Source organism: Pezoporus occidentalis, unplaced genomic scaffold (genome assembly GCF_034315485.1).
Source record: "Pezoporus occidentalis ecotype Australia unplaced genomic scaffold, CSIRO_AGI_Poc_V1 ctg39, whole genome shotgun sequence".
Lineage (NCBI taxonomy): Eukaryota > Metazoa > Chordata > Aves > Psittaciformes > Psittacidae > Pezoporus > Pezoporus occidentalis.
In genome coordinates, this window is record NW_026915713.1 from 3,965,621 (window position 1) to 3,980,188 (window position 14,568).

At 34.0% G+C, this 14,568-nt stretch overlaps 1 protein-coding gene across 6 annotated transcripts in view; it reads left to right on the plus strand.

The window, feature by feature from the left end:
- The window catches only part of TBC1D32 (TBC1 domain family member 32), an 81,997-nt gene that overhangs the window by 48,377 nt on the left and 19,052 nt on the right, over nucleotides 1-14,568 (plus strand). For 5 of the 6 annotated variants that reach the window (XR_009967351.1, XR_009967350.1, XM_062632410.1 and 2 more), the window contains exons 27-28: nucleotides 7,894-8,019; nucleotides 14,165-14,248. Coding sequence is in view for 4 of the 6 variants with exons in the window: in XM_062632410.1 (XP_062488394.1) it covers nucleotides 7,894-8,019; nucleotides 14,165-14,248 (210 nt within the window). In the remaining 2 variants the exon portion in view is untranslated. The remainder of the gene's footprint in view (nucleotides 1-7,893; nucleotides 8,020-14,164; nucleotides 14,249-14,568) is intronic. The other variant, XM_062632413.1, reaches the window with a different exon arrangement.

Sequence of the window (14,568 nt, forward strand, 5' to 3'; positions counted from 1 at the left end):
CCTTCCTCCACACCTCCCTCCATCCCCCAAATTATAATCTCATAAGTATTTAAGGATTTTTGTTATTGTTCACTGTATTTGTAGCTAAATAAGTCAGTTTGAATTTGCTCGTCTGGTTTTGTCCAACTGTCAATCTGCAAAGCTCTGTTTAGTGATCTAATTCGTATGCAGACTTTAAGATTAACCTTTTGGCTCACCTTAGGTGAGTGACTCAGGAGATACATTTATATAATCTCTCCAGTAACTGAAGCAAGACAGTATGGTTAAGCTACAATTATTTTGTACACTGTTTTCATGATTCAGATCCCTGTGTTTACAAAGCTTGGTGGTGTGTGAAATAGACAGTGTTTAGGATAGTTGGTTTTCATATTGAACATCAATTTGGCATGTGAGCAGACTGGAGAATCCTTTCAAGAGCTACCTAGGCAAAGCAGTTTAATTCATACGGAGAAACCATTTTAAGGTTTTAATTTGCATAGAAAATGGAGAAGAACCTGATGAATGGTTTATAGGAAATAAATAATTTGTTGTATTTGTTCATGTTTACTGTATCCTTGAGATGTACTTATTAGAAATTATTTGTGAATTTCCTTAGCAGATGCAGATTTTCAGAAATGACAGAAATTCTACATTATAATATAAAATAGTCTGTTTATGAATGTCTAGAAAAAAAACAAACAAAAAAGGTGATTCCCTTGTCTAATAAGGAAAGGACATGTAGTTATAAGAGGGATCTTTTCTGTATCTTAACATTAGTAATACCATTCCAAGCTTCCCAAGGCAATTTTCATAGGACAGCAACAAAATCACCATAAAATGAGTGCCCAATTGTTTTAAATGTGTCTTTAAGGAGGCAGGTAATGCTCTTAGATTGGAAACAAGCATGTTTTATTGTATCCTACAGGACCTCTCCACTCTCTTGTTCAGAGCAATTCTGTTGCTCATCATTAACCAGTGGGATAATGGAATAGATATTATAGTTGTCACTTTTGTAGGTGACAGCCACCTAGAAAAGCTTGGATAAAACTTCTTGACTAGCAGTATGTTGGGTAAAATGAAGTTTCAGAGTTTGCAAATGTTTGATGAAGTATTGAAATATTTTAATTTTAAATAGTATTTTTGATATTAAAGGTAACTGAAGTAAAAGACTAAAAATGAACAGAACATTTATTTTCACAGTCAAAGTATTTTGTGTTTTTGAGAAAAGAAGGGGAAATGACATTGAAAATGTTCTATTTCAGTTCTTATTAAAAGAAAAAAAAAAAATTGATTCTTCCAGCAAACTGAATATTTGATTTGCCAGACTGGTTTTCAGGATGTTAGTTATATTGAAAGAAAGTATCAGAATAAATAGATCAAAAATGAAAAGAATGAAATTCATAAATTGATATTTCCAGTGCTTAGTAAAAAAAGAAATCAAGTGCATGAGGAGAAGATGGGGAATATCTGAACTGTATTCAGCACTATGGTATGGTAGTGATAGGAATGCTCTTTTACAAGAGAGCTTAAAACTATGATTGTGAGAAAGACCTCCGAGTTATATTTATACAAAACAGAAGATGGCAATTATCAGCTGAAGGTGGTGAGTCCTTGGGTGGAGTACCTCTAACAGGGGCACTTGCAGTCTAAGGGAAATTGATACATTTGAGGGATTCTGGAGCACAGCTGCATATCACAACTTTGAAATGTGATATGCTAATATAGATTGAAATAATTGGAACTGGCTGATGCTGAAAAAGCAGAGGTCATGCAAGTGTCAGTATTTTAAAAGCAGTTATAAGGAAAGCAGGTTGATGGTTTTCTATGTCCATGTGCAGAAAACGGAATAGTTTGCTTACTTGGCAATGAAGATTTGTTACAAATTAATAAAAAAATCTAATTGGATACATTTGGAAATAGTGAAATCATCATTGGAGGTTTTAAGACAACCTCTTTGATGTGAATATTCAGAGTTCATGTTGTGTGTTATATAGCTTGCTTGAAGGTTTTAAAATTAGTTTGGACAAATACTCGTTAAACCTTAATTCTGCTTCAGTGCAAGGAAATGGACAGGATTCACGGACAGGATTCACAGAGAAATTTTCTGAATGGCAAGAATTCTGTAGTCATGCAAACTCTTGTGCATTGTGTGGCTGGGAATGCATGGCTGCTTTGTTACATCTCTCACCAAGAGTTGAAGGCTAGTGCAATGTTTCTGCAATTCCCTGAAGCTGTCTGTGTTCAGATTTCATGCTGCAGTGTTTCATTATGTTACCTGTGTGGTATTATTCCTGTCCTCTTCTTGGGGTGTTTCTATTACTTGGGTTGTTAAGACTACTAGATCCTTAGTACAGGTAAAGAATGTACAGTTTCTTTGGCTGAAAAGGCTGTAATGGTAGGTTTTATTCTGTCTGTTCTGCTTTCTTAGTTACCCCCTCTCCTACTGCCTAGGTGACACTGACACCTGAAGAGAAGCTTATCTTCTCTTTCTCCTTTGAAAATTGGATGTGTCCATCACATAATTGTTTTTTCTGTTTTGTTTTGGTTGGTTGGTTGTCAGTTTTGGTGATTTTTTTGTTTTTGTTTTTTTTTTTAAATTGGATCTCTTTTCAGCCATGGGTTTGGTGGGGTTTTTGGTGTTTTTTTTTTTCTCTTTCTTTTTATATCTGCCTGAAACTACTGTCAGTTTATTTTTTTTAACTTTCTCTGTTAAAGAGCCACCTATATTGGCTTTCCTGTTATCTCTTAGAATTTCACTTAAATGGCTTCATCATCTGCATTTATTTGACTTGACCTCTTTTTTATATTTGTCTCTGTATTCATGTATGAGCCTGTTGTCCTCCACTCTAAGAAATCGTGATGAGAAGCGGACAGGTCCATCAGAAATGTACCTGAGCTTTCTAAAATACATATCCTTATATGGATTTGTTTTCATGTGATAGTCAAGTGTAATATAGTCATGTTATTCATTATCTCAAGTTTAGATTCTGAATAAGATACACATGGATTTGCAGGTCTTTATATCTTAATCACAGAAAAACAATTTTTATCACAACATCCAATCAGATGAGAAATGGCTTGGGCCGTTTCTGCCATTTATGAAAACAGCTATGAAGACACTGTATGAAACAGGCTAAGTTGGAGCTGTTCAGCCTGGAGAAGAGAAGGCTGCATGGAGACCTCATAGCAGCCTTCCAGTATCTGAAGGGGGCCTACAAGGGTGCAGGAGAGGGACTTTTCATCAGGAACTACAGTGACAGGACAAGGGGTAGTGGGTTCAGGCTTAAACAGGGGAAGTTCAGGTTAGATATAAGGAAGAAGTGTTTTACTGTGAGGGAGGTGAGGCATTGGAATGGGCTGTCCAAAGAAGTGGTAAATGCTCCATCCCTGGCAGTGTTCAAGGCCAGGTTGGATAGAGGCTTGGGCGATGCGGTGTAGTGTGAGACATTCCTGCCCATGGCAGAGGGGTTGGAAATATATGATCTTAAGGTCCTTTCCAATGGTGACCATGCTATGATTCTATGTATTTTCCTAAGTCTTACCTGCTTTAGATACAAACACTCAGTGAAGAATTATTTGAAGAATTATTTGAAGAATTGTAAAGCAGGATCTTTTAGGGAATGAGATTAGTCTAAACCTGCAGAAAGTTATGGTGTGGTGGTTTAGATCTCATATATACAGGTAATTCTAGGTTATTTGTAGTGCAGTTCCATAGCTTCATAAACTAGTAAATGTAGTTATTTGTGACAAGGCTACACGGAGCAACCAGTACTAGCACAAAGGAAGGGATGGGATGGCAAAATATGACCACATAGGAGGAAGAAAGCAGGACTGTAGCAGCTTAATTAATTAAATTGACAATAAATTTCTCTTCAATCACACTCCTGGGGTTGAGCATATTTAAAAGAAAACTATCATCAGAAGAGGAAGGTCTTACTCATTTCCTTCCTTGCTGTTTTTTTTTTTTAATCTCTCCTCCCACTTAATTTTATTTTAATAATTTAATATTTTGGGGCTAAAAACATTTATTTGATATTATGAGTTATTTTGAACTTATTTTCATTTAAAAAAAACACCCTGGTATTTTCCTTTTTTTGTACTGTGATGACCTATTGGTGGAAGTGATGGTCTGTGTTGAATGACAAGTTGTTAAGAGAAGCAAGTGGTTTAGCTGGATGAAATAAGATGCTGTAAATTGCCACTATATGATACCAGTTACAGTATGTATTAAATATAGGGTTATGCTCTTGGTTGCATGGCTCTTAAGCTTGTTTCTCTGTCATTTGAATTTGAACATTCCTGTGTGCTCTTAGAGGCTCTTAAGTCCTGTATCCTTCCTTGACAGGAAAGGGGAGGTTGGAAATCTACTCGTTTATATGAAGATGGGTTCTTTTCAGTAAGTCGCTTGCCTGTCACTATTCTAATGACAGAACACATGTCTGCATTAGTTATATTTGGTTGAAGTTGCTTAAGTTCCTTTTTTTATTAAACACTATCTTCCCAGAGGAACCTTAAGGCACATACAGTAGTCAATGCTCTTTACACTATTTTCTGAAATTTTGCTAATACTGTAATTTTTATTTCTTTATCCGATTGTTGGAGCATAAATCAACATTTTAAAAGGTTACATGTTTAAACAATACGATTTTGAATGCATTGATGCTGCTAGATACTGGCATTTCAGCAATCACAAAATAAAGGTTTAATTTTGGAAAACCTGCAGGGGAGGAAGCATATTAGAGAGAAAAACAGTGAAAAGAAAAATAGGACTCAGATCAAGAAGTCGGAAGGAGGCAGCAGAGATGAAGGGCCATAATCTTGAAATCCTGCTTTCTTGAGAATCTTGAGCGATTTTTATTTTTTATTTTTTTTAGCAGTAGTATTTCCTTCACAGGAATCTAAGTTTCACCTTGGTCTCTGTTTGGTAAATTGACTGATTAAATCTCAGCTTGTTAGTCTTTGATCCTTGTCTGCCAAACTGAATTACTACAGTACTTCACAAAGTAAAATAACTGTTTTGCAGTTCTAAGATTTTCTTCAACCTTGACTTTTATAAAAATAGCAGTAAAGGGCAGAAAAAGAAATAGAAATCCTACTGACAATACTATAAGACTAAATCCTTCTTCACATAAAATTTTCATATTCATGTAATCTAAGCATATGTACATTTTGTTTGGAAAGATATTAACTGAGGACTTAGTTATTTGTGGATAACAAAGGAATTCCAGGTTAATTAAATTGGAATAATTATTAATGATAAGTTACTATAATAAGCTTCTTTTGAAATACTCTGTATTGAATAATAAACCCCAATGATAGGACACAATTTACTTAACAAATAATTTAGGTTTTAGGTCAGCTTAAAATAAATTATATGCAATATCGAAAGTGTTGAAAATATACTAATCATCTTAAAATAATTAGGTTATTTAAAGATAATTTGAAAATAGTATTTTGTTTATGGAAACCTTTAAGTTTTATTGCAAAAATAAAAACTGAAATACTAAGTAAAAGTAACAGCAAGTATTCAGAAGATTCTAAATAGCCATAGACTGACTGAAACAATTGTAGAATCTTTAATCAGAAGTCACCTTTCATGACAGGATTCATTTCTATAGTGTCAAAAATGTAGATAAAGAATAAAGGAGATCTTGCAAGTTATGAAGAACCTTTATCACCCGAGTAAATATTCAGTAGTGGTGTAGGCTGTGATCCTTTCATAATGATGGGAACTGCTTGGTCCCACAGCAAAGAGATTGCGTATAGCTGGAGTGAGTGTATGTGCATTTCCCTTGTTACAGATGCCACCTTTATTTTTTCCCATCAAGTTGGTCAGAAAATATTTCATAGTAGCATCAAGTAGTCTGGGAATGGAGCTGCCTAAGGCAAGGCAGCTTAACTGATTGTTTCCATTTTGTAGGAGTCAGTATTTTCTGTTAGAAAACTGGAGCTTGATCAGTTTTATCTTACGTAAAATTACTTTATGAAAGGACTTGTCATTTGAACTTGAAATGTTGTTCTGCCTTCAGAGAAAAAGAATTTGAATGGTCAGCCCTTCCCGATATATTTGCATTTTTAAACAAATGTTGTATATGGGAAAAAATTATTTCCTCTTTGATTTGCCAAAGCCTATGTATGCATTATTTTAGTCACTACTTTGCATTTATTATTCAGTGTCCTGTGTTATCAGATATCATGGTAGCTTGCTAATATTCATAGTTCACTGTGAATTACAAGATGCACATTTTGGTTGCAGAAGATGTTTGATTTAAAGAAAAAAGTTCTCAAGGCTTTAAGTAGTTGAAAGCCAACTTAACATTTTCATGTATGATTACACATGCTGGTTTTACATTTGTTGCTATGGTTCTTCTGTTTTCAAATCTCTTTAGGACTCAGCTAGTTGTGAAATTTACTGCCTCAGCCTGTGATATTTTACTGTAGGAAATTGGTAAAGTATATGCAATTTCCTCTAACACAGTGGAAAATAGAGGAGAGGCTGGGGGAAGTGAAACACTTTTAGCCAGAAGAGAAGAGAACATACTTACTATCCTTTTTTCATTGCATCAATGGCAGTTTTCATTTTGAAAACATCTCCCTATTGTAAGCAAGACTGTGTCTTTAATAACAAGGTAAGAGTAACAGTAAGGAGCAATCTCTGAAATTCTTTCTTTGCATTTAAAAGGAGTCTCATAAAGATCTGTTTGTAAACTTTTCTGCAAAATTGTTTTATGAGCAAGCTGAGCATATAATAAAAAATGTTATTTGGTATATTTGTGCCTCATAAATAACAATTGCACCAAAAGACTGTGTTTTAATAGTGCTCTGGTAAAAAGTCAAGCATTCAGAAGTTAGAAAGTGCCTGAATTATATTGCTGCAGGCTCTGACAGTACCAGCATTGAGCCTGAGGCCCAGGGCTGAATCATGCTGGGTGCACCTAGGTTTTTCAGAATTTGAAATTCTAATTTTTTCCAAATATTAATGCAAAACATGCAAGGTAATATTTCACTGATTGCAGAAGTATATTTTTAATGTAACCTTTTGTCACAATTTTAGGTCCTTGTGCTAAAGTTCGGAAACACAGGAGATTATTAGCAAAGCTTTTAAAAGAATTCTTCCACCATGGGCATCCCAGTGTATTTTGCACAATTTACTCAGTAGGTATACCTAGGAACCTGAAGACATACACATATGTGCCATAATATCTGTCCAGAGTAGAAGCCTGTGAGGGGAACTGCTTCAAAAAAGGAGCAGAAATTTTCTGTGAAATACTGTTACGTAGCTGTCTTATCATGCTTCATTTCATGCCCTACAAAATAGTACTGCAGCCTCTCCATTTTATTATTAAACTAGTGTTATTTGGTAGAGGATCTTTGCCTCTCTTCTATTTTTGATTTTCAGAGTGGTAAAATTACATGGAAATACTAAACTACTTTCTTTAAAATGTCTTTCCAGTTCTTATCATTTGAGGACAGAAGAGTAACAACTTTTATAGAGGAGTTATAAAATGTGCCTCAGTAATGTCTTAAATGTTTAAAGCCCATCACATAAGTCAAATGAATATTTCTGGGTTTTTTTATAAAGCAGAATTTCATCAGGTTTAGGACTGCTTCTCCAGTTTAACTGTCAGATAAGAGATATTTATTTAGTCTCTTCTTCCTAAGGTATGAGGTTTGCCAAAAATACCAGGCAGTGACAGAGCTCTAAGCTAAATGTGACTTTCCTGTTCTTTGTTAAAATGGTTTCTAGTTTCTGAATGCATCTACTCATTTCTATGGCACTCTGTAACTATTAGCTTCTTACTTCTTACATAGTAAGTTTAAAAGAAACAAAAAGAAAGGGAAAAAAAAAAGCCTTGATTATCATTACAGAATAACACTACTGTTTTTTTTTTATTTTTTTTTCATTTCTTCCAGATAAAGATCTTGACAAGCTCTTATCACTCTTAAAAAGTCCAGAGAAGCAGAGTGGATGGACAGAAATTTGCAGAAAACAGTTCTACAAAGTCATGAAAGCCAGACCAGATATCATCAGTGGAACAAGTGAGTATGTCTTAATGAGTCTAACAGAGAAAGCAAACAGAAGGCCACTACTAAACAACCGTTCTTTAAAGGTTCATTGAAGATTACCTATACAAGTAGTCAATAATTTTATGTTGATTATGAAAACCATTTCAATGGGATTTTCCTCACAAAACAAGGTTTATGCCTCATGTCCAATTTTTTCTCTTTATGGCCATCATCCTTTTGTGTTGGCTGGTTTTACTGAAATTTGACACAGAAAGAGGGCTCATTAAGATGAATGACTTTAAGATGGGTTGGGAAATGATATTAATAGACAATCCTGTAAAACTTTTCAGAATTAGGCCATACTAAACATCAAAGAACTTATTCAGGTTTTTCTTCATTTTCATGTGTATTTTCTAATGAAGAGTACACCCATGCAGGAGCATTGGGATAGATTAGATAAAACATCATACCAGGCAAAACAAAAACAGTGATCACCCATGTGACTTAGATCATCAGGAAACAGACTTAATAATTTAATTGCCATGTCATATAAACCTGTGTAGCAATAAAGAAGCTAGGAATTTTTCAGAAGTTGTACCTCAGAAGTTGTACCTCAGAGTGTCTTCTGTAAAAATTCTGATTATGGTCAATACATAGTCTAGCTTTTTTTACAGATGCAAAGGCTTCCCTTGAAATTCTTTAGGTAAGCAATTAATACAACTGACAGTGAAGACAGAAGTATCTTCTATATAGGATCAAAGTAACCCAGCATTTGTGTTTACATAAAATTCAGGTCTCTTATGTAAAATTATATAGCAATATAGAAGCTACAGGGTAGTTTCAGAAGCCTTAAGGAAGTCATTTATACAGGAACTGATTTAATATTAAAATAGTTAATAAGTTTATGATTTGTGTAATATGCTTAAAGGCAATAATTATTGAATGTTTCTAAACTCCTGAGTTCTCTGTTCTTGCTGCTTGTTTGAAACAAGCTTGAGTCTATAGTCTTAAGTGATTGTAAACTGAGCTTTCACCTTTCATTTGGAAGAATGTGTGTTTAGACAGAATACTTATGTATTTGTAAATAATGCATGTATGCGCTTTTATATTGTACACATCCACAAATGCATATATTCAGAGAGCTTTGTGAAAGGTGAACAAATAGAGATTTGTAAATACTAAGAAATACCTAAATGTATTTTATGTGAGCTTCTGTTAGTATAAGGAAAATAAATTGAGGAGCAGCAATTAACAAAAGCCTATTTTTTTTCTAGCAAAATCATATATTTATTTTCTTGCATGACTCTGATCTAAAAGTTCATTGAGGGTTTTTTTGATGTTATATATTGTGAAGCACAAATAATTTAGTCCTTGTAAAATCAATTTTATTTGAATGCATATTTTCTAGACTGATCTCTTTTTGGTTTATATGAAATTTCTGTTGAAAATTGCTTGTATGTATTCCTGCATCTAAAAGGAATTATTTGTTGTAAAAACATGTTTTTACAAAAAGAAAAGATGATATGTGGCTTACAAAGAAAGGAAAAGTCTTTATGTAGCTTCAAAACCTGTGTAGTTCGTTTTCTGCAGCTTCATTAGAGATACCAGAAGTTAGAATGCAGAGTTAAAGAGAGCCATTAAGATTTGTTAACCCCAAGCAAAAAATTGTTCTTTCTTCTGGATAACTGTTTCCAGCTGAGATGGAACTGGGAGTAAAAGTCAGCAAAAAAAGTATCTGTGGAATCATTGTTAAGTCTCACAGAGTCTTCTGCAAGTGCTTTCAAAAACCACAAAAAAGTGAAGTAGGAAAATAGAAACAGAATAGCATAATGAAGTGCTATATAAATAAAAACACCCTACAAAAGGATAATAAAAACTCAGTGTAACTACTGGTAATTTAAGGTGAATATAAAGATATGTCAGATGTAGCAAAATATCTGTGGTTTGAGACATCATGTTCATTGAAACTATTCTGTGATGGACAGCTTTCCCAAGCTCTCCCAGATTTCAAAGGACTGAGAGGCTTCAGTCTAGATCCCAAGAAATCTTCCAAACAAAACTTTCTCTTTAGTTACAGATGGAGCAAAGTCCACAGATTACAGAACAAAGATGCATGCTTCCTGTACCAGACCCTGTCTAATGGAGACTAGCATTAACAAGTCATCTGTCTTCATTAGGTCCAGCTATAGAAGATTTGGCTGTCTTTAGTCTTGCATAGTAGTCTTCCAAAGGCTCTTGCTAAGTATGTGAGAGAGAATTCTCAAGGCTGTGATTTCAAAAAACCATATTAGATTTCCATTCTGCATTAGATTTTCATTCTGAATTGATTGTCAGAGGAACCTTCTCTGTAGGAACACATATTCTCAAAGCTCAGTTTGATCTTTTTAAAAGTGGACCAAATTTTCTGCCTCAAAGATCATTCAGTTAGATCTAGATTCTGTGTTCTGCTCACATTTTTAATGTGATGAATTTAAAAATACTGCATTGCAAAAGAGGTGTTTAAAATAAGAATAATAAAAAAAATATTTACCTTTTTATGTCCTTACTTGGTTTTTCAAGGAACCTTGTTTCAGAATTAGAGTGGAATACTAAGTCTTTCATGTTACACAAGAAGAACAATTGCAGATCAAAACTTCTTTCTTCTGTCCCCCAAACCAGTTTTGAGTAATTTCCAAACTAGTACCCTGTAAGCAGTGTAAGTGCATGTGAATGTGCCTGTAAAGATTACACGATTTGATTAGGTTTTGAAAGGCTGTGTTTACCACTAGTAAAGACGATACTTGTATATTGGTGTAAGGTATGGAATCTTCATTTCTGATGGCAGCACTGTAGGAACCTTTTTATAAGTTGTTTTGTTCAAAGAAAAGGCAAGTTGTTCCTTTGCCATTTCAATGTACAGTAATTGAAAGTCTCTCCTGTTATCTTAGCAATTAAAATAGTACTCTTATTGTTGCCATTAAGAATGAAACTGCCAGCTGCGTTCATCATAGATTTATTAAACTGAATTTGATGAAGTTGGAAATTGCTGACACTACTCTTACAAATTTGTCAGCTGTCCATGGTTTTTACTCTTGTTATTTTTAACCTCTAACAGAAGTCAAGCAGGGCTACTGTTAACTCTTAAGAAAGATTTTTTCTTCTTTTAAACTCCTCCCAAGCATCTCTTGAGTTGGTATAGAATAAGATCCAATACAGAATATGATCCAGTAACACTAGTTACATTAGAGGATCTAAAAAATCTGTCACTTTTCACAATTTTGGAAATTTTTGGCATAAACCTTTCAGAGTAGGAATTAGCTCGTGGTTACCTATTAAACCAAATTTTAATCACATGAATTTTTTAATCAGTGTTCTTAAGAAGTTTAGAAGCTATTTTAATTTCCTTCCTTTTGTACATTAGTTCTTCAAGGTGGAAAAAAAAAAGCATCCTTCAGGAATTCAAGTATTTTATGATTGCATACTGCAATTGTTTAGGGAATCTTAAAACTCCTTCATTTATTTTGTATATGATTACACATTTCTAAATTAAAATTCTCTTTATTTTGGATATACGATTAAATTCACATGAGTTAATTGTCATTCTCTTAATAACTTAAATGTTAATATAGCCAAACTACCATAATTTAAGAAAATCAACGTTTTCACTGAGTTAGTAGTCCACAGCACTCATCTCTATCTCTAAACATAACCTCAGCATAAGAATGTGAGCTTTTACAATACCGACTGTAGTATATACAATGAACTTTCCTAAATTTTTTTTGTCTGCTTTTTCAGTAAAATGAAAAATCAGTAAGCCGGTTTCCACCTTTATAACAGTTGTCAGGGAGTGTCCAAATGGCAGATAAATGACTTAGTATTAAGAGACAAAAATTAAAATAACTACTTGTCATTTCTCATGGATGTTCGAGTGTCCTGTGAAAACCCTTTATGTATCAACCGCATTTGTTTTGATAAATTCATATGTGTTTTCCACTCTCAAACTTGATTAAAATCTTTTCAAAGATCCCGTTAGGCACTTAGATAAATACTTTCAAATGGTAGAAATCAATTTAGTGCTTGAGTTTCAAAAAATTGCTTAGCAGTTGAGCTGTCACTTCTCCCATTAAGTCAAGCACTGAACTGAAATATTCGACTGCTAGGTCAAGCGTGTGGTTGCCTTCCAGCAAAAAGGAAAAAAATGTACAGTGTTCTGACTCAGTTTTAAATTTTCTGAATTATGTGGTATTTTGGTCTTTTTAACATATTTCCTGTTTGTTACTGTAGTATGGCATATTTCTGTAATAGCTATACTAGTGGACATACAGTAAACTTCTAGATACAAATTTCAAGTTTAATTTCTGCATTTTGCTGTCTGCAGTGCCAGGTATAGACAACTTTGCTCATTTTATACAAATACTTTTTATATTATTTGTGGACCAAATTCCACTAAGCGTATTAGTGAAAATCAGTGAGATTGTTTATTGTGTTCATTCTCACAAAACGAATAAACTATTACTCTTCTATAAAATTAATTACTTTTTGCTAGCCCCATTTGGTTTATTAACTACAATTAAAAATAGCTATTAATTAATTAACAGTTTCTTCTCACCATAAAAATGCTTAAGAATATAAACTGGGGTGTGTGTGTGTGTGTGTGTGTGTGTTTTGATTTAGTAGTCCTTTGCAGTGTGAAATTAAGTTTGTTGCTGTTGGCATTGGCTACTCTAACTGTAAATCCCTGTTTAGCTGTTGTAAACTCTTTTCCACTTTGCCCTAACCATCAGTGTAGTGTTGCCAAAACTCTACCCTTTTAAAACATTTTTCTGGACTTACTCAGTATCAGTCAATTTTTGTACATATTTTAGACAACTAAGCAAAGGAAAAAAAAACAGTCATGATTTAACATCAGTATGTTGGCTTAAAATGATTGGAAGGAGAGTTAATTGTCTTTATGATATATTCTTTATTTTTCTCGTATAATAAGCATCAGACTGTGGTTGGAGGTTCTGTCTTCTCCTCACACACAAAAGATCTTGCATTGCAGTGTCCTGTGTTAGTGTTCCTGTTCAAGGCTAGCTCAAGATTTTTCTAGCATTCTCCACTGCCACCTCCACAGATTTTTACGCCTTGTGCTGCTGTTCACACCTATCACAACTATTCACACCTATCTGCTAAAATGGTGTAGTGGAATTATTCAGTTTAAAACTAGCAAAAACACCTTTGAGAGCATGGCGTTATGTGCAGGAATGGGGGATCGGGTGCTGAATCTTTGGTGGTATTACATTCAGATGCTGTGAGTAAAACGGTAACGTGCACTCTTAAAACAGGAAAGGCCATGTGTAGCAGCACTTGTTACTCTCTAAATACATTTCCTTGCTTTGCATTATTGTGAAAAGGTTATACCACTGTGCTTTAAACCCTATTTATCATGATAACACTTTTAGGATAGCATTTGCTTATAAAAATTGTTCATTGTTGCTATCTCAAATTCTTAATATGATTTGTCTCATTATGGTCTTCCTCCGTGCAGTGTACACATGCAGTATGCATAAAGGCTTCCTTGTTCCTGTGTTTAAACCTGTAAGGTGGCACATGCGCAGTTGCAGTAGCCTAAAACTTGGAGAACTGAAGAATCAGTTTTTGTTAATGATTTGTTATTTGATTTCTTGCTAACTTTCTGGCTACCATCCTGTTGAGTTGGGACATCCCTAAAGATTCACTTACTTTGTTAGCGTCATTTCAGGGTCGTGGGAGTTTTTTGTTGTGTGGAGGTTGTTGGGGTTTTTTAGGGGTTCTGGTTTGGCTTTTTTGGGGGGGTGGTAGTGTTTTTGTTTATTTTTCTTTCCTGTTTACATACACAGACATGTGGTAAGATATTTTAGTTTAATTATAGTTAATTTTCGTTTCATATTGAAACCATGTAACAAATTCTGAAGTAATCCCTGGAGAATATAAATATGTGATTCTCTCCTTATTTACACACAATATATTTTCAGTAAAGCTATTAAAATTTAAGTTTGGAATACTGTTAAGAATGCAGAAGGGCTATGCATGCTTTGAATTGTTCCACCATAAAGTATAAATAAACACGCAGTCATTCAAATAGCTTTAATTTCTCACATATTGTCACTTGGTAGGTTATGTAGTTCCACATTTTGTTCCCTGCCTCTAATGTTTTAATGGGTTTTACTTTCTGCAGTTTTGGCTGAGTTAATTGAGAATTTCGTGTCACATCTTTCTGAAAGCCAATTGGATTGTTATTTCAGCACGGGAAATGATAAAGGTCAGTTTCCTAATAATTTATTGCCAGCAGCCTGTTTCTATTTAAAATACTTTCCTTCTTAATGCATTTGTAGCATTTTGGGGGTTGTTTAAAATGTTCTTTACCAGCTTAGAAATTTATTTCTTAATGGGTGGGAAATACCTTTGGTACAAAAGATGATGTGCATGTGTAAATAGTACAGATAATTATTAATGATGGGCTTTCACATTTCTGAATGTGTGATGGAAAGCTGGCGATACAGAGCAGTTGAGAGTATGATTAAAGTATTTGTTCACACCTATTATAGAATGATTTGCAAACCCAGTGGCATAAACATTTAA